Source organism: Pezoporus occidentalis, unplaced genomic scaffold, assembly GCF_034315485.1.
Source record: "Pezoporus occidentalis ecotype Australia unplaced genomic scaffold, CSIRO_AGI_Poc_V1 ctg58, whole genome shotgun sequence".
NCBI classification, from domain to species: Eukaryota; Metazoa; Chordata; class Aves; order Psittaciformes; family Psittacidae; genus Pezoporus; species Pezoporus occidentalis.
The window spans coordinates 3,702,311-3,723,620 of record NW_026915921.1 but is presented as its reverse complement, the minus strand read 5'-3'; the positions used below and the strand labels follow the sequence as shown (position 1 = coordinate 3,723,620).

The window sequence follows — 21,310 nt, the reverse complement described above, 5'->3', positions numbered from 1 at the left end:
TTTTATGCACTTATGTAAAGTGGCCTTTCACTCATTCAAAGATGCATGAAGGCTATAAAGGTATCTGATAATTTAGAAAGTATCTGCTAACAAAGAAGACTAATTAGTATATGCATACATAGAATAGTCAAGTATAAATGTGAACAGAGAAACACACATGAACTTTTGCAGGTCTTCACCAGTATTCACATCATGACGCAACAGTCAGGAAGACAGTAGCTGTTAAATGTGTGTTATAAACACTACAACTTCGGCTGAGCAAATACAGCCACTCTAAACCAGCCTCTGCAAATCACTCATAATCTACCTTTCTTCTCCAAAGCCCTTAACTCAAAGTTTCTCCAGCATGGTCACAGATTTTAAGCATGTAACATTAAAAAAAGACACTAAGTTTTCAAGCTATGAAATCTTGAAAACATGCAACATTAGTGTCTTTAAAAAGAAATAAACAGCATATCATTTTTTATATTAATTTAAACATCTTATTTATAATTATACATTACTAAGCCCGAAGTATTTCAATATTAAAGGTCTTTAAGTGAAAAATGATTCCCTCGAAAAGTTACTTCTAATGTCTAATTCTAATTAAAATATTTAGGGGTTATGATGACAGCTGCATTTATAACACAAGCAATTACTAATCCCTAAGAACATATATTTGTTTTACTTGCATAGCTCATGCGTTAAATGTCTAAGGCCTCGTTCAAACAATAAACCAAACTTGTGTAACTTGGTCGTTAGACTCCTATTGTGATTTTTATTTTCTTAATCCCCATTACAGAATTACTGAAAGACAATCCCTGTAAGTAAAAAAAAACTTTTCAGACCACACATGTGGCTAAAGGAAATGAAAATAGAAAAAAAACCATATTTCTATACAGAAACAAACATAATTGTAGAAGAAACATTGTATGACTTCAGGGAAAAGTCTTTTTCTTTCCATCTTTCTTTCTTTTCTTCAAGCTGTTATCAGATGCTCTTGAAATCTGATCCTGATGTATGGTGATAAAAATGTGAACTAAGGATAATGGCATTATAACAATATAATAAAAATTGAATCAGATTCTTTTTGACATTTAAATAGAGGAGCATACAAAAATGTAATCCTCACTAACCACTGAAATCTAGCAAATTCATTCCAATTATATTTTCAGAAACCTCTTACCTCTATTTCATATACTGCTGCTTCCTACACTGCCATAAGCACAAATGAACTTGAAAAGTGAACACAGCTAAGCTGCATTGTGCTAGTGTAGAATAATGAGGTTCTACAGAAAATGCTCTATCACCAGCTTTTAACATTAACTAGATTGTGGTAATTACTGCTTACATAATTGGTTACAACTGTTGGGAACACCAGATAGGAAAGCAGGAACTGCTTGAGAACCCAACCTATTTATTACTGTAAGCACTAGTTCACTTACAGTGACACAGAAATATCTCTTTCACACAATTAGGCTCTCTTTTTAGAAAATAAAAAGAGGTCTATGAGCAGATAATTTACTAACTTATGGAATTTTTTACTGGTGCCTCCAATCAGAAAGAAACATAACAGATTTGCTTAAGGAACAAATACATTCACTTGTTTCTTTTCTTTCTATACTGCAGCTGTGCATCATGTGAATACTGCATCTGTAATTACTGCAGAACAGATGGCAAAGGTTTAGTTTAAAGTGTATACATTACCACGGCATATGCTGCCAAGTGAATTCTCAGTCTAACAAGGGACTTTTCTCTCCGGCAGTCTGATCTAACAGTTCATACACAAAGCTCCCTATGAGATTTTTTGTCCTCAGGGAACGAAAGATTGGATTTACAGTTTCAGCATTTTCTTTTTCCAAATGAAATATGTTAGAATAGGCCAGACTTTCTTTCCAGTATCAGGGAACTGCCTGGGTTTAAGTGCACTAAAAATCAAAGTTGTAAGTGGCATAATGCTGCACTTCTAATTTCAGTGCTTCTTCGGTAAATCATGACCAAACTCTTTGGTAAGGTTACTGTAGACTTGGCCGCTCTTTGCAGAATATATTCCAAACCAGAGTCCTGTAAAAATACATACATCATCTAAAAGGTATAAAGAAAATACAGCTACATAAAAATAATAATTACCAGTAGTTTGTTTTCTTTGATAACACACAGTAGTTTGGTCCATTGGCCAAATCGTTTCTTTCTAAGGAGGAAGGCACAGATTTTGGCATCCTTCACCAGATCCATAGAAGCTTCCTCAGAAGGCCACTGATGTCTCATTTTCTTCCCCTTTCCGTCCTCCTCCTCTTCATCATAAGATTCATAAGAGCTGCTCATAGCATCTGAGTCATAATCTTTAAGAAAAGTGTGAAAAGTGTCAAGTTAAAACATTTAGCCATGAAGTGTACTGAAATAACTCAAAATCTCAACAGGCTTCATTTTGAGTTAAGGCTTTTGAAAGTCAACCAAGAACAAATTACTATTTCAATGCTAAGTGGTATTGATACATTAAGTTCATTGAGAAAGAGGTGAAGTTCCACCATGAAACTTTATAAAAGACCCATACTGACACCTTGGGCATTTTAATTGAAAGAATAGCTAGAATTTTAGGGAGTGTTTTATTTGGCAGCTACCTTCACCTTCACCTACAGAAACCTCTACATCTTGCCCTATTGCATAATGCAAAGTGTAGGCACAGAAATATCAATATTAGTACAGCATATCAAGAAACAAACACTGAATATGACAAAGGTCACAAAAGTACATTATGGGGAACTATCTACCTACCATAACATTTCACATAATTCTGAAGCATTCTGCAAAAAACATTTGCTATGTTCTTAGCCTGAAGAGTTTAATCCTGCTCCAAGTTTGATGATGGAATGGAAAGATTCCTTTCTAATTAAACAACCTATGCCCTGGACTTTTATTTTCAACAGTGCAGTCAGCTCTAGCAGTCCTCTCAATTACAAAGCTATTACCATTACCAATGAACCCTCTCTTCCTCCATCCATACTTATTTGTTTATTTGGGTGCTGTCGTGGTTTAAACCCAGCCACACAGCTCGTTCACTCACTCCCCCCCAACCCTGCACCCCCCTCCCAGAGGGACGGGGAGCAGAATCAAAAGAATGTAACTCCCACGGGTTGAGATAAGAACAGTTTAGTAACTAAGGTATAACACAAATCACTACTGCTACCACCAATAATAACAATAATAAAGGAAATAACAAGGGAAGAGAATATGATACCACCTGCCGAAATGAGTCCAACCCAAAAGAGAGCCCTGTGCCCTTCCGGGTAACTCCCAGTTACCTCCCTGGGTATGATGTGCTGTGTTATGGAATACCTCTTTGGCCAGCTTGGGCCAGGTGTCCTGTCTCTGCTTCCTCACAGCTTCCCCTCCTCCCTGGCAGAGCATGAGCCTCACAAAGTCCTTGGTCAGAGTAAACATGACTTAGCAACAACTAAAAACATCGGAGTTATCAGCTCTATTCCCAGGCTGAAAGTCAAAACACAGCACTGCACCAGCTAGTAAGGAGAAAAAATTGACTGCTACTGCTAAACCCAGGACAGTATCCACCCCTTATTCCATACCATTCACATCATGCTCAGATCTTACATTTTCAATATACCATTGCTCTTATATATACATCCACATACACACACAGACAGAGAGAAAGAGATCGTTTCTTGGTGCATGGACCAATCTCTATAATGCCGCCGAGTCCATTTGGTCCATGATGTCAGGTTCCATCTCTTGTAACAGTCTTTCTGGGAAGGAAAGGCTGTGTGCAGTTTTGGATCTTTGCCTGCTGATGCTGGTCGTTCCTTTACTGTGGAACTCATCTGGTTCTATCAAAGTTCATTCTCTGTTGGGATGATGGTTGTGAGGAAGTCAGGGCCAGTCGCTGGTGACTTGAAGATGTCTAGTTGATGGGCTATAAAAGTATTACACAGCAGACAACAGCATACAATTGAGTTCACTGGCTGTTTTCCCCTAAATTAAATCCAATCCCCTTGAGGTATACATCGGACTTCCCCATCTTCCCGCATTACCCACCGAGTATATCCAGGTCCTTGAGCAAAAGCAATCCCACAAGTGGGTTTCCCTTTACCTGAAGCAGGAATAACCCAGACTGTCTTCCCCAGCAAATTCTTCATATGCACCATGGGAACTTTGTCCCCCTCTACAATATGTGAAAGTTCTGACTGGGCTGGGCCGGCCCTGTTGGCAGATCCTCTGGTGTTGACCAACCAGGTGGCTTTTGGTAAATGTGTATCCCAGTGTTTGAAAGTCCCACCACCCATTGCTCTCAGTGTAGTTTTTAACAGCCCATTATTCTGTTCGATTTTCCCAGAGGCTGGTGCATGGTAGGGGATGTGATATACCCACTCAATGCCATGCTCTTTGGCCCAAATGTCTATAAGGTTATTCCAGAAATGAGTCCCATTGTCTGACTCAATTCTCTCTGGGGTGCCGTGTCACCACAAAATCTTTTCTCAAGGCCCAGGATGGTGTTCCAGGCGGTGGCATGGGGCACAGCATGTGTTTCCAGCCACCCGGTGGTTGCTTCCACCATGGTAAGCACATGGCGCTTGCCTTGGCGGGTTGGTGGCAGTGTGATATAGTCAATCTGCCAGGCCTCCCCATATTTATACTTCAGCCTCCACATCGTCCTCCATACCAGAGAGGCTTTAACCGCTTGGCTTGTTTAATTGCAGCACATGTTTCACACTCATGAATAACCTGGGCAATAGTGTCCATTGTTAAGTCCACCCCTCGGTCACGGGCCCATCTTTATGTTGCATCTCTGCCCTGATGGCCTGAAGTGTCATGGGCCCACCGGGCCAAAAATAATTCACCTTTATGTTGCCAATCTAAGTCCATCTGAGCCACTTCAATCTTAGCCACTTTATCCACTTGTTGGTTGTTCTGGTGTTCCTCAGTGGCCCGACTCTTGGGTACATGGGCATCTACATGACGTACCTTCACCACCAGGTTCTGCACCCGGGCAGCAATATCTTTCCACAGTGCAGCAGCCCAGATGGGTTTACCTCTGCATTGCCAGTTGCTCTGCTTCCACTGCTTCAACCACCCCCACAGGGCATTTGCCGCCATCCATGAGTCAGTATAGAGATAAAGTACTGGCCACTTTTCTCGTTCAGCAATGTCCAGGGCCAGCTGGATGGCTTTCACCTCGGCAAACTGACTCGATTCACCTTCTCCTTCAGCAGTTTCTGCAACTTGTCGTCCAGGACTCCATACAGCTGCTTTCCATCTCCGATGCTTTCTCACAATACGGCAGGACCCATCAGTAAACAAGGCATACTGCTTTTCACTTTCTGACAGTTTATTATATGGTGGGGCCTCTTCAGCGCGCATCACCTTCTCCTCTGGTGACATTCCAAAATCTTTGCCCTCTGGCCAGTCCATGATGACTTCTAGAATGCCTGGACGACTGGGATTTCCTATTCGAGTTCGTTGTGTAATTAGTGCAGCCCATTTACTCCATGCAGCATCAGTTGCATGATGTGTAGAGGAGACCCTGCCTTTGAACATCCAGCCCAGCACGGGCAACCGGGGTGCCAGGAGGAGCTGTGCTTCAGCTTCGAAGCAGCTCGAACCCCTTCATAGGCTGCCAGTATCTCTTTCTCAGTTGGGGTATAGCTGGCCTCAGATCCTTTATATCCCCGACTCCAAAAGCTGAGGGGTTGACCTCGAGTCTCCCCTGGAGTTTTCTGCCAGAGGCTCCAGGTAGGACCGTTCTCCCCAGCTGCAGTGTACAGTACATTTTTGACATCTGTCCTGGTCTGGACTGGTCCAAGGGCTACTGCATGAACTATCTCGTGTTTAATTTGCTCAAAGGCTGCTAAACCCAGGACACTACTACTGCTAAACCCAGGACAGGTGCATATATATATGTTTTATATATATATATATTATATATATAAGCCCTTCAGATGCCTGTATCCACTGCATATGCTTCTATGGAGGAAAATTGATTAGAATATTTTTAACAACTGAAATTTCATCTAAACATTTCAAGTAGACTTTGATATATTTTTAGGCCAGAAGGTGGAAGAAAAATCTCTCATTTGCTTTACCTAGGTATTTAGGACACAGTTGGGATGTAGGAAGGAGACCTGGGACAACTTGGAAGAGGACAAGAGAGTGGATTGCTGGAAAGCTCATTCTACATGAGTTCCTGCCTTTGTGCATATCCAGACCTCACATCTCGGAATCAAGACTAGATATTCTGACCTGATTTGTGTTTCCACAGAAGTGCAAAAAACAGTGTAACTCCATTCCAAAGTGAAATGAAAGTAAAATCTGAAGTTCTGGAATAATATGTTTCATTATTATTTATTTATTTTAAGTAATTGCCAATTGATGGTCAATTTTGCTACAGAGCATTTGGTTTGGGGCAGCTCCATAGGGGCAGGTGATAAAAGCCTCAGATGATTATCCATGGGAAAACACTACGATTTTTCACTTGCTTTACAAATATTAAGAGAAAGATGGAAAAATCTAAGGTAGATGTTTAAAATGACAGATATAGAAATATTTATTCCAGAGTATTTATTTTTGCATATTTGTTTAAAAGAATGTGTTAGATCTGGTAGAACTTGCTGCTTCATCCATCTGTTCCTCCTTCCGCTCCATGAAGCAGGAAAAAAGCCTAAAAAAACTCCCATCAAAACCAGAACAAAAACAAAACATTCTCCCACCAGATCTGTTTTTGGAGTGGCTATCCACAAACTTTCACACAGAAACATCAGGAAATGCTTGAGAGATCAGTTACCAGTCTCAAACACACAGTAGCATGCCAGCCTTTTTGAAACAGAGGCAGAATGATTTCTGTGGTTGTTATATGAAGATGGAAGGTCTAGTCATTAAATCACCATCTTTAAGGTCTTCTCCCAGAGGCATGGGCTAAGGGGCAAGCTGCCACAACCTGAAGTTGTTGTCTCTCTGGGAACTTCAACAACTGCCTTTCCCTTTTCAGATACTTAGGTGCCCATAACCTCCTCATCCCTTATTCAAATTCAGCAGTGATTTTTGTTGCAGCTATGCCACTGTCACAGTGTTCACTTTGATATTTGCTCCATTTCTGCAGTACTCTCTTACCTCATTTGTGATTTTGTTCTAGTTTTGGCAGTAATATTATTCAGAAACCTACCTTTTTTTTTTTTTTTGAGGTAAGTAGCATAAGATGTCACTAGCACATACTGACGTATGGACATATTGACTATGGAAATACTATTCTGGCAGCTTTTTTCTGTTTAATTACTAATGAGATTTTTCCTCCAAAATTGAGAAATCACCTTTTCAAAGTGAGAGTGTTCGGGGGTTAATTTTCATCAGATCGACTTGAAACATGACTGTATAGGAGGAAAACTCCTCAACTACAGCCTTCCCGAGAGTGGAGCAGGGCTGTTTTTCTAGACTCTGAGTACACTCTGAAGAAGGGACAGTTGCATGAGAGTGCAAGACTTTTCTATCAGAGGGTGGTCTATCTAATACGCCTTCCCCATCTCCGTTTTTAAGCGCATCAATCAACAGGATTCAAAAACTTAAATCTGTTTTAACACACTGTTTTTCGTTCCTCTTTATGACATGATTTAACTTCTTCATATTGCAGAAAATAAGGTTTCACCTTGGGTAAAATTCTTAGTCATCTCTTGGCCACGTATAGAAAAGTTGTTTTCTTCATACCATACAACAATCTCGCATTCTTTTCAGCAAAGTTACTGGGTTAAATCATTGCTTTTTCCTCACAGCATTACATTTATTATTTTCGTTCTTACCACAAGTTTTACCAGGTTCTAAAGCAGTTAATAGTAGAAAGTGCTGATTGAGACTTAGAAGTAGAGATTGAAATTCTGCATGTTAAATATCTTACAGGTACTTCCTGTATGGCTCACAAGCAGTCCAAGTGCAGATTTCATGTTAGCCATATGTTGTATGATCAGCAGAGGGACTCTGCTGGCACAGCAGTTGCAGGTTCATCCAAATCTCTGTTTATAGGAGGATGAGAGCCAATTGAAACTTCAGAGGCTCCCATCCTCACACAGTCTAATGGTATCTCTGGGGAAATGCTGCCGTATCCTGCCCATTAACTACTCCTTATGTTTCTCTTCTTGGGTTTGTGGGACTCTTGGCCAGAAGAAGAGTTTGCTGTGTGACTCACACCAGGAAGGATGACCACCTTGGAGTACTCATATCATCCTGGCTGAAACTATGCTGCCCTTTGCCACATCCCACTTCTATCCTTTGTTTCTCCAAACTGCTGTATCACATCCAAAACAAGGCTTTCAGGCTCTGAGACACAAACCAGCATGTGTAGAAAAAGTAAAAAATCTCTCTCCAAACTAAAGTGGTTTTATTAAGCCTACTGAAGCCTCAAAGACTTAAGATGCACCGATACAACAGGTTCCAATGCTGCTAATCTACTTTTTGGTTTTTTTTGGATCTGTGTTTTCTGATTTTTCTAGCTTTTTTTGGAATTGCCTTTTGACCCTTATCTTCCCCCAGATTTTTCACAGGTAAGGGATGAAAATGTTGAAGTGGACTTTCTCATTATTTGCAATAGCATATTCCAAAGTCTGTAACAATTTAGGCATATTGTACAGATCAGTAGCTTTTAATAAAGAATTATCAGACAAGGCACATACAGTCTTGTTTTCCTCTACATGCAACTGTTTACATACAGATTACAGGGACTAGGTGAAGTTACAGATACTTCATTTTCACAACCTCTATTCTGCAGTTCCTGTCCACCTTTACAGGTAGGACACATGGCATGTAAGCCTCCTTGCTATTAACGACATTACAAAAGTATTCCATAAGAATATTTATGTAAGATAATGACATCCATCCCAACAGTTGTTTAGCAGTTTATTTGTGCACTTCTTTGTAATGTTCTTCATCTCAAACAGACTGAACAGCTAAGGTTACATCTTTGGTTAGTGGCTTATTTTAATCACCACACAAGTGGATTCAGTGGAAGTTTTGCTTGACTGGGGATATATTACTAATGGCATATTGAATTTAAAAGCAACTCTATTATTGATGAAAAGTGGAATACTTTTAACACAAATTAAAAGAGATGATATGGAGGTTAGGACATAATAAACCAGAGCAAAATCACAGCTAGTGAAATGTTTAGTGAGCTACAATAACAGAACTTTTAATGTCTGTATATATATGCTTAAATTATGGAATTATTAATGAAATTTTAAGGCTGATATCTTTAATATTTTTATGGATTTGGCTGGCTAAGTACAATAAATCAGTTTCATATTTTGTCTTTTTTTCTTATCCTTAGGCAATCCTTTAGCGGTGCTATTAATATTTGTACTATTAATATTTTTATGCCTGAGCATGTCTCTTGTTTAATGACAAAACACAAATCAGAAGTTCACTGGATTATAGGGTGTAGGAGGACCACCCTGCAGCATTCAAGGGAGGAAATGAAGAGAGGAGTGATTCTGCTGCTCTGCTAATGTTCCTTCATATAGTATATGAAACTCCTTACCTTGAATTTCTTAGGTAAATTAAGAGCTGCTATTTATACATTGCTCAGTTTGTGCAGTGTATAAATGGATAATTAATGTTCTAAGGTGACTCCTATGCATGTTTTAAGAACAGATATTTTATTCACTTGTTCAGATAATAAAAGTTGCCATAAAACAGGGGAAGATATGCCTTTAATCTCTGGGCCACAGAAAATAATGATTAATGATAAATCAGGCATACATGAGTAATAAATTAGCCCAGCCAAGAGAAAAACAGCAAAAAGAAAAATCTTTGCAATGTTTTGGTACATAATGTCCCATTGACTGACCCTGTGTAAATGCTCACAGCAGTAATTTCAGCGTTCCATCAACATGCTCTCAGTATAGCTCCACTTTGGATAAGTATTGGACATGAAATAGAGTGTGTGTTGCAGAAGGACGTTCTGGTAGTCAGTTAGGAGGCAGCCCTCTGCCTTTTACATATAGCTAAATAAGTTGCTATAAAAATACTGCCATATGCATCAAACATGGCTTGTGGGACTCAGTATGACTGATTTATCCCTTACCACAATTGGCTATCAGAAATGCTGCAAATGAACATGTTTGTGATTATTCCTTTTTTCTTATTCTTTAGCAATTACTATTGCTAAATAGTAATACTTTAGCAAAGAATTCAGTGCAATAAAGGCATATGAGTAGATCTGCAGATCACCACCAGTTTCTGAGACCTCTACATTTACAATATCTCCAGCTCAGAGGCGTTTACTCTGGATGATGCTTAACTCTGGACTCTTGATCCAATGCCCCCACCACATTCATGGTTCAAAGCTATGGATTTGGATCCTTTGTCTCCAAGAGCAGCTGAAACATGTTTTTGTGCACCTAACTTGAGTTCCAGGTTTAGTTTCCTCTAAAGGAGCCTGGTTTGTCCACACCAACACAGTGCTGCAAACCAAACCAATGCATGGCCAGGGACGATAACCAGCACCATCCCCAAATGGTCAAAGCCATGCGTGTGACACATCACCACAGGACTAATAGAGAAGTGGCTGTTGAGAACTAGAAAAGCTGAAGGACACCGGAATTAGCAATTGCTCAGAAACTGGAATCTGGAAATATATTACTCACTGGAAGTGATGTACTCAGGAGCCTTCCCAGGACTGAGTGGCACTGCCTCTTCATAATAGCCTTCAGGAAGGGAAGATGTTGGTAATGGTGGAGGCCCATTATCTGGTGGCTAAATGAAGAAAAAAAAAAAGAAAAGAAAAAGTGATTACACACCAACAAACTGTTAAATTAAACATGGTCAGAACATCTGTTCATGATAAGTACTAATATTACCAGCGTTATAAACCTAATGATTGCTCTTGTGACTGTTTCTTTTGCTAACTGTCTCTGAAGGCAAGACTCTGAAGGGGTGAATTAGACATCCTTTGAATAAAGTGTGTTTTGCAGGGTAACATTTTTTAGAAGGGAAAGAAGCCTAAACCTCAATTTCCTCATAACTTGTTATAATTAAATAATAATAAGTTAAGGATGAGATCTGAAGCAATGAAGTGACTTAATTATGCTTCATACTATGATACATTTAAAAATGTAGTATTATTGTCAAAATAATTCTCTATTGAAGAACTAGAAATCTAAAGGGTCTATGTAGGAAAAAGATTTCTGTGCATAGAGCATTTTACAATGTTAAGGCTTATGTATAAGTATTTTACACCTAAAATTATTTATATTACAGCAGCAAATAACAGTTTGGTTGGGCAGTTTATTAAAGTTAAATAGCCTGGGCTGGCAGAGATCAAGGACAGATAATTTAGACCATATTTTCATGATCATTTTGGTTTTCAACAGCAAATCAAGTCTTAATATAGACATTAATTTTAAAAATGCTATTGCTACATAGTGAAAACTGAGCTAGAACCAATGAAAAGTTTGGAACATCAAGAAACTATTATATGATAAAATAAATATTTCAAATACCAGGTCAAATTCTAAAATGTTTATTTTCTAAATATAAACCTGTTTTAAATTTAAAACTGACTGACTGCTGGTATGTTGATATAGTAACAAAGTAAATTTAGTACTCCGTGACTTCTTCCATATGACTTTGCTGTTCTATTTCCTTAACAAGTACCAAAACAACTGTATTTTATAGAACTCATTCATATTTGCCACAGGTTTTTAGTTCCATATTTTCATATTACAGAAAATACTGAAGTCTTTTTCCAGCATAAGTGGTTTACTGTGCGATTACAAAAATAAAACTCATAAGCAGAGTCTCATTTCTGCAGTAATATTTTTTTCAATACATCTTTCTCTTTTTTTCTCGTCATGAAAGAGATGTAACGGTGTTTGGCTGCATTGGACTGATCCAGTCTAAAGTCGGAAAATGAGCAGAGATACTGAAGTAAGAAACTAGCCAGGGCTTTGCTCACGGTCAGATACAGATAATTCTGGACTGCAATTCAGGTGGGCTGAACAGTCCAGCAGAGGCATAGAGCCTTCTTCCACATAATATAGGTGAAGCCATAGTGACTATATTCCTCTTTTGCTATAGACCTAAAGTTACCAAAAAGGAACTTGAGCTTTATTAAAATGTGGCATTAGCTGTAATGGAATTACTTCTGTGGGCACTTTTAGGGCTGAATTCATCTTTGCGTATTTCAAAGGTAGACATCTCCAAATTTCATTACTGATTACGAACCTAAGAAAGACCATAATTCTTAACAACATCAGCAAGACAAGTCCCACCTTTAGGGTGCTCTGTAGTTAAACTCATATCCAGTAGGTTATTCCACCTTTCAGGTAAGTGCTTGTGTATCCCCAATGTGCAGGAAGGCAAGGAGCTAGTGTCTAAACCTGCACTTCAGATCATCCAGCACTGACTTCCCTTTGTGTACTAAGTAAAATCAGAAACTTCCTCATGAACAATGAAACAAATCATGACTGAATACAGAAATTCTTGGTCAGACTGAGAATTACACTAATATTACTTCTATATCAAATGATATAGCCAACTTCATATGTCACACTCAATTACAGCTAAGAGATGACAAATACTGTTATCTGCAATGTGTACCAAACGAGTTTTCCTCACAGACCAGTTTTACCAGGTGAATTATCTCTCAAAGAATCAAAATAATGAAAAAAAAAGACTTTTAGTGTAGTGTCCCTGTAATTCTGCTGAAAAAGTCTTTACATTGCAGATCTGCACAACATCCCAAAATGAATCATTCAAGGATAGCTGCTGCTGTGAAACAGGTGTAAGGAACACAAAAAATACTACTATTGGAAAATTGTCAGCAATTACTACTTTTACCCTACACACCTGCACACATCAGCTCTGTGTATCCTGCACAGCTAGACACAATATGGGGAGCTGCCTTCAAAGAGTTTGTATTTTCTCCCTTTATGTAGGTGGGCAGAGTCTTGCTCAAGTGAGCTGGGGACAAGGATGGTTCCTGGGGCAGTGCTGATTCATACCACCCCTCTCATTAAACAGACATATTAATATCTCGGTCTAGCCTTAGACTATTTTTCCAGCCAGGTGTATATACAATATATGAAATTCCTATCATTATTAAACCTAACTCACCCAGGAAATACCCATCCCAAGAGTCATTCCAATTTTGACTTGACAGCACTGGGGTTTCAAAGCAATCTTTTATCCAGAAACAAATAAAAGTTCCAATAAAGACTGGGAGTAGGAGGGGGAAATCCTTGTTTTTAGACAAAATGTTATTCAGAAAGAAAGAAAAAAAGGAAATGAAACACAAATGGTGCTTGTCTGAATTCGACCTTGCTGGAGCACCAGTTACTTCATACAGCTGGGGCAGGCTGGACTGTGCAGCCAACATCAACACAGATGGAATCCATTGCTGAATTAACTGGGCCCTCCTCTCTGAAATGCATTTTGCAGTGCTTGCCATAAAAAAGTTGAAAACAATTATTTTATATTTTAAAAAATTATTAGGAGAACAGAAACACCAAACATTAAATACTTTCTGATTAAAGCAAGGCTGCTTTAATATTGAAAGAAAATCCAGCTGATTAAATACAGAACACAAATATCTCACTCAAAATCTCTACCATAAACAACTACATCTGTTGGGAGCTATGGAATATGTAAGAGTTTGAGCATCAAGAAATGTAAAAAGTACATCTGAACATTCTGGTATTACTTACTAATATTTACAGTGCTATGGTTTTCTTAGTATTGCTTGTTGTATTGTTTAATTCATTCAACTTGGCAAATTTTTAGTGGAAGAATTTTGATGAAGTTATGAATTATGAACTGAAATAATTCTTTATTCAATAACTTCTCATTAGTTTGTCTGAAAAATAAAAAAGGACATGAAACCCACAAAACTATTTACATATTCTATAAAAGGATTAAATCTCAAAAAAAACCTAGAACATGTGTAGTTTGAGTGGTATCAGGAGGAAAGTCCTGGCAACCTGCAAAAAGGCATTAGCACAAATGCTAAGACTGGATTCGTGCATGGAATGCCCAATTCCAGTTTACAGGAGGGATTATTGTGAGAAACACACAAATATAAGAAGCAATATTTACTTGGATAATAATACTCATTATTCTACCGGACACTATGAAACAGATTCAGTGGAAATATTAATTTTGGCATATTACTGTCTTCCCTTCCACTTGCCCCTCTGTGTTCCACAAATAAGCTGTTTCTTTCTCTTAGGAGATAAATTACTTTAATTCCCCCTTCTGTCCAGGGATATCAAGCAAGATAGGCAGTAACTTTTTTTTAGGGATAGTCTAGCTAATATCTGCTGACTATATGGAAGTATACAGTGTGGAAAGCAGTATGAAAGACAGAGGAAAATAAATGTCATCGTATAGGGGCCTGAGGATATAAAATCACTTTACACCCCAGTGAAGACTTACACTCTGCAGGAAATAGAAAGAAACACCTCCCTTTATGCAATGATTTAGGACGTGGAGATTTCCAGTGCAAAGCAGTGACTTTAGCAGAAACTGTCAGTATGCTCGTGCTGCAGGCGAAGGCTGCCAGCAATTCAAGGGCCATGCTTGCATGTGTGTTATTAGATCAACCACCAATTCAGATCCAGCCGGACTATGAAGCCAGCTGCTACGTAAGCCCTCAACACTGAAAGCAGCAACATGAGACTGGAAAAGTGGTCACACACGGGTGATGCATAATAAAGCTATTCAGAAGCCAGCAGGCAAATGTGGGCTGTCAAGAAGAAACCTTGACACATGCACATGCCATTTGCTTTGGAGAAACTTAGACCTAACCTCTGTACAACCTCACTGTCTCCTCAGCCTGGAGGAGAAAGAGTGCTCACACACTTATGATCCTTCTCTCCACATGTAAAATAATGGATGTCCAGAAAGCAAGATTAATAATAAAATCTGAGCATCAATACAACTGGCAAAATTACTGACTGCAGATTTCAACTAGGGTTTGTCATCCTGCTGTGAAAGCTGGAAACTGGGCCTTAGTACTCGCCATGGACTCGGTATGAAAGCAATTAGATAAAACTCAGAATTGCTCAGGCAGTAAATGGAAGTCACCATTTATTGCCAGCAGTTGAGGACCTGAATGGATCTTTGATTTATTCAGGACAAAAGCGCTGACTATATGGGGTGTTAAGACCATATAGAACTGTGCAGGAGAGAAATACTAGCCTGAGGGTAGACAAGCAGAAGCTGAGAAGAATTCTTCATTTGACCTCAGCTCTGTATTCTAAGGTTATTAATTTCTCAGCTTGTCAGCCAAACTCTACAAAACCAGACACCAAATAATGTGAAAAAAGTCGAAGAACTTTTCCTCTTCTGAGTGTATCTGACAGAAGACAGCAAACCAGCCAGCCAGACACCAAACTCAGCTTTTTTCAATCAGAGTAACCCTATCAGTCCCACCATGAGGTGGGTAACACAGCTGCATGATAAGCTGTTGGTACAGTCCCACCCCATCACCACTGAGTGTACCCCTCCAATTACAGTACATGCCTCTGGGACACCAGTGCTACCAGGAAAAAAACTAAAGGAATTGGCCAAGAAATCAGCAGGCAGTCAGACATGATGGGAGGCCCAGCACCCCACAACAATCCTACAAAGAGCTGGATGGGTAACCCATTAGCTCCTGCTGCAGTGCTGAGCAGATGAAGGCAAGGAGGAAATGCGAGCGGAAGGGATTACGAGGTAGAGGATGAGTGTAAGCACAAGCAAAGGTTTTCCTTAGCTTTTCCTGGACAATGACTTGAGCAAGCTTAAGACTAAGATCAAAAGGAAGTACTTCGTGTGCTGTCCTCCTGGGAGTGGAGGCATATCTGACTCAGGGGTGAATGGCTAATTAAAGGTATCGCTGGAAAAGTGCTTAGCATGTAGAGTACAGTGGCCATAAACAGATCACAGCCTCACACAGAACAGCCTGATGATGGGAAAGAGATCTGAACAGACTTGCTCGAATTTAAAAAATGACTCAGGGCATACTATGGCTCTACAGCTTGATCAGAAGATTGTCTAGAGATCATTTACACAGTAACCTCACCAAGAACTAAGTTAACATTTCACAACACATCTGATTTCTTATTAGATAACTCGATGACCCCTTGACTTAAGCAACAGGAAGGTAAAGATGGCAGTGAAGAGGACCAAATGTAAATAGTAAGAAACCCACATAGTATATCGAAAAGCATTTCAGTCCTACTCTAAACCTCACCTGAGTTCATCCGTTTTAAATACAAATTCTAGTTAAAGGCAGTAAGGAACAGCTCATTCTGGCTGCTTAGACATGATGAAAGCTTTGAAATATGTTGATGTTCCATTGTTAAAAAGGCATACTGTAAGTGAACTCAGAAATTACCTTAACTAAAACTTCTGATACCATTTGCAAATGTGAAATAAATGATCAACAATAATGTACCAGCCCCACCCAGGGGAAATGGAAATGGCGACTACAGGGTCCTGCAAGACACGACCAACACAACAAAGAGGCTGCAAACATTTCTTTATCTTTATTCCTTATGTAATCAGAAATGATAATTGAAAGTATTTCACACAGTATGCCCAGGTGGCCAAGAAGGCCAAAGGCATCCTGGTTTGTATCAGAAATAGTGTGTTCAGCAGGAAGAGGACAATTATCACCCCCCGTATTTGGCACTGGTAAGGCCACGCCTCAAATCCTGTGTTCAATTCTGGGTCTCTCACTACAAGACAGACATTGAGGTGCTGGAGTGGGTCCAGAAAAGGGCAATGGAGCTGGTGAAGGGTCTGGAGCACAACAGCTGAGGGCCCTGGGGGGGTTTAGTCTGGAGAAGAGAAGGCTCAGGAAGGACTTTATCACTCTCTACAGTACCTGAAAGGAGGTTGTAGTGAGGTGGGGGTCAGTCTCTTCTCCCAAGTAATAAGTAATAGGACAAGAGGAAATGGCCTCAAGTTGAGACAGGGGAGATTTAGATTGAATATTAGGAAAAACCTTTTCACCAAAGGGGTTATGAAGCACTGGAACAGGCTGCCCAGAAAAGCAGTGGAGTCACACCATTCCTGGAGTTTAATAAAGACATGTAGATGGGGCGCTTAGCAACGTAGTTTAGTGGCTAGGTTAATGGCTGGACTCTATGATCTTATAGTTTTTTTCCAACCTAAATGATTTTATAATTCCATGATCCTATGTCCTGAAGACTCTGCTATTCTGGTCACTCATGATCAAACTTTAACATGAACCTTACAGCAGGTGCATGGGAGAAATACTGATGTAGTTCACTAGAATTAGACTACAGATCAAAATGAAACTGCTAGAACTTTTCTTATATGCAATGGACTGAAATGAAACCTGAGAGGAATATGATTGCAATTTCAGAAGATACCTGAGGCACAGGTACTAAGGTGAGGAAAGAAAGTGATATTTTTAAACACAAGAACAAAGGCTGGCAACTAACTTTGGGATGGTGGAACAGCCTTTCAAATTGAAACAGTGGGTTAAAAAAAACTACATTCTGGTAAATAGATTCTGGTGCATTTCTGAAAGGTTAATATTTAATTTATTTATTATTAAAATAATAAAATATGCTCTCATGGGACCTCACCTGGAGTATTGTGTGCAGTTCTGGTGTCCTCAACATAAAAAAAACATGGAACTGTTGGAACAAGTCCAGAGAAGGGCCATGAGGATGATCAGGGGACTGGAGCACCTCCTGTATGAAGACAGGCTGAGAAAGTTGGGGCTGTTCAGCCTGGAGAAGAGAAGGCTGCCTGGAGACCTCATAGCAGCCTTCCAGTATCTGAAGGGGGCCTATAGGGATGCTGGGGAGGGACTCTTCATTAGGGACTGTAGTGATAGGACAAGGGGTAGAGGGTTAAAACTTAAACAGGGGAAGTTTAGATTGGATATAAGAAGGAAATTCTTTCCTGTAAGGGTGGTGAGGCACTGGAATGGGTTGCCCAGGGAGGTTGTGAATGCTCCACTCCTGGCAGTGTTCAAGGCCAGGCTGGAAGAAGCCTTGGGTGAGATGGTTTAGTGTGAGGTGTCCCTGCCCATGGCAGGGGGGTTGGAACTGGATGATCTTAAGGTCCTTTCCAACCCTAACGATTCTATGATTCTATGATTTTCTTTTAAGATGAACAGAATAATAACAACTGCTTTTCAGTGTTAGAAGGAAAAACAAGGTGAAATAAAGGTTCATAAGTACCTGCCTAGCACATGAACCCTTGCTTTAGTTATGGCACTAGCCTCATTGCACATTTTAGAAGAAGCTTAAAGACTGGAACGTTTTTTGGTTCTTGTTCAAAGAATGATTAACGTAACTGGTGATATATTACCTCAAAAATCCTTTTGATTTCTGGATAATTTTTTTCTTCTCCAAGGGGACAGCATTTTCTAATATCTAAGAGTATACCAGGCAGCCAGATAAAGGGAGGCTGTCAAATCACTTCTCTGCAATAAGAAACCCATATATATGAAACACTCCTACAGACTGACTGCGTATGTTGCAGGACCTACTCTTCTGATTTGTATCTACAGGGGTTCTGGCACCTTGCTGGACACTTGTTGTGGTTAAATAATTATTAAATTGACAATATTCCAGGAAAAACAAAACGTATACTCAATTTTACTGTGAAAATCATGAAAAATAGCTAAGTGTGCTGTTTGTATTTGATTTTGTTGGACTGCAGAGTGCACTGAAATCACCGTCAGATGCAATATGACAACCAAATGCTTGGAGGCTGGAAGTATTCTGTCACTGTCATGCTGGGGATAATTCGTGCCAGTAATCCTCAGGCGCATCTGAGCAGCAGGACACACCGGATGTTATCCTACAGCCTCAATGGAAAACATATTTCAAGGCAACTTGATGATAGCACAATGATGAGATCCCAGGTGTTAAACCACCAGCAGCATTTAGAGGTACACACAGAGCCTTGGCTCTGTTATTCCACCAAACTCATCATCTACCACTGCTACTTACCTGTCAAGAGCAAGGAAATATCATAACAGTACCTGATGATGCAGAGATGGAGAAAGCAAGGTAAAAGTCACAAGCCCTCTCAGTAAAGTAGAGTCAAGAGGGGAGAACCAATATGATTACTTTAAACAGGGTGATCTCCTCTGCTGCGGAGCTAGGCAAAGCTTCCCTAGCTGCTGGCACTGTATACATGCTAACAAGCACATCCTAACACCAAAGCAAATGGCCTTTCAGTTCTGCAGCAGGACTCCCAAGCTGCCCTTACACTCACATTCTTTATCTGCAGCTTTTACTTTGCCAGCCATGTGAAGCAGCTGTATGCAAAAGCTAAAGCAAGTGAGGATTTGTGCTTTCTAAGCCTGACAGAAAGTCTGGTAGCCCAGATGTAGGCAAGGGAATGCACACAGAAAGAGAATTACTAAGAGAATGTGTACATAGTGATTAACTCTATTCAAGTAAAGTACACACGAGGTTCAAATTTGTCCCTCAATTTTAAGACCTGGTCTAAAGCCCACTGAGTCCAGGAAAACTCTCCAGGCTTTAATATGTTTTAATAACTGGATACTTCGTTTAAACTATTAACAGCATGTTTCTAAATCAAATTAAGTTTACACTCTTTGTTCATGGGCTGATGAATAACAAAACTGATACAAGATTTGGCCTGAGCAAATATACAGGTCTATTTACAGATTTACAAAGGAAACCTTGCACAGCACCTGCCCACACATACTTCTGTCTCCTGGCACTGCTTTAAGGGGTATTGAATTCCTTCCCACCCACGCATCTTTACATGAGTAAAAGCTTAAACATCAATTCAAACTAAACATGTTTGAATATAGAATCCCTTGAGTGCCATAAAGGGAAACAGCGGCGTAAATGAAACTTTAACTTTCATCATACTCAATAACAGCGCATAGTGCATTTAAAGTTATTGATTCCCACTTCCAGTAAATTCTTATGTTCCACCAGCCCACTGTGTTTCTGCTGGAGGCGGAGACCACCATGTTATTCAGCAAGTGGGAAATGTTTCTGTCCTGAATGGCTGGGAAAAAGAGATACCATACAACATGACTTCCAACTTGCTGTGTGAAGAAGGGCAATCAGGAGCAGAATTTCCTGTCCTTTAGTGGGCCTAGGAGATTTCTTTTACTTGACTATAAAAGCATGGTCTATGAAAAGTGGCTAGGAAAGGTAGTTCAGTATTTCTGTCACAGGAGCATTAATGGAAGGCAAAATTATATCTTGGCCACTGTCACTGATGCCTCAGCCTGATGTAAAAAGGAAGACAATATGACAGTCTCTGATCATACTAATAATTGAGGGGCTAATAAAGAAGCATCTAATAGGGAAAGGTTTCAAATAAACAGCTAATGATCAATTCCATTAGTTCAACGTGACTTCAGGAGGAGTTTTTAAACAGCCAGACTGTGGTTTGAGCTTGCCCCTGTGTTCAAAAGTCAAAAAGCTGATGGTTTTGTCCTTCCTTTCTGACTCCACCTGATTTTTAGCAGGTTTAGCAGGACAGCAGGAGCCTGTCATCTTTTTCACAAATTACAATGTGCTACCATCTTAAAATAGATCATAACCTGTATTTGGATACTGCAAGTCAATGATAGCCCTGGGGCATTCCGTGGCTGATCTCAAAGTGACACCGACACCAGAAAGGGAGGTGGAAACTGCCACTGCCTGGCAGCAGAAAAAGGAATTGCAGAAAAAATGGCAAAAATCAGCTTCCACCACTATGGAAAAAACAGGTCAGCTTGATGACTTCACTGAAAGTGTCCACAGCGCTACAGGCAGGTCAGAGGGGATGGCGATGCTCAAGCTCCACTTTGCCAGCCTCAATATGGGAAGACGGTGCTCCAGATCAACCAGCTCTGTGTCAACTTCCACGGTAATTCCCACTGGATCTCAGAGAAGTATTTTTATTACTCAAAAAACAAAATGAACTACTGCAAAAACCAGTGTTGACCTGCTGGACCTAATTCATATTTCACACTATGCAGCTGTACCAACTTTAAGGGAATTTACACATTAGTTTATGAGAAAGGAAAAGTAGGTCAGTTGTCTTTATAAAAACAACTTGAATCTTCAGAGCTAATTTATTAAACTGAACCTACATAAACATGAAAGAAGGAGAATCTCAACTGGCTTCAGTTTATGAAGCCAGCACCTAAAGTCTACATTTCAAAGGCATGTGCATTTTGCATAATTTTCCTGCCTCTCATCAACCTGTTCCCTTGTAATTTATGCTATATGCATCTTGAATTAAAGAAAAATAATTATTTTCAGGCACTGTTAAACATGAAATGAATTCTCCAGGTTTCACTGCATATTAATAAGACCACTTTTGCATTCAAACC

The 21,310-nt window shown here is 39.7% G+C and overlaps 1 protein-coding gene across 5 annotated transcripts in view; it reads right to left on the bottom strand.

Moving 5' to 3' along the window:
• AFAP1 (actin filament associated protein 1) overlaps positions 1-21,310 on the bottom strand; it is a 121,439-nt gene that overhangs the window by 39,155 nt on the left and 60,974 nt on the right. For all 5 annotated transcript variants that reach the window (XM_062638791.1, XM_062638787.1, XM_062638792.1 and 2 more), the window contains exons 4-5: positions 10,617-10,725; positions 2,110-2,321 (exon numbers count right to left, since the gene is read on the bottom strand). In XM_062638791.1, the coding sequence (XP_062494775.1) occupies positions 2,110-2,321; positions 10,617-10,725 (321 nt within the window). The remainder of the gene's footprint in view (positions 1-2,109; positions 2,322-10,616; positions 10,726-21,310) is intronic.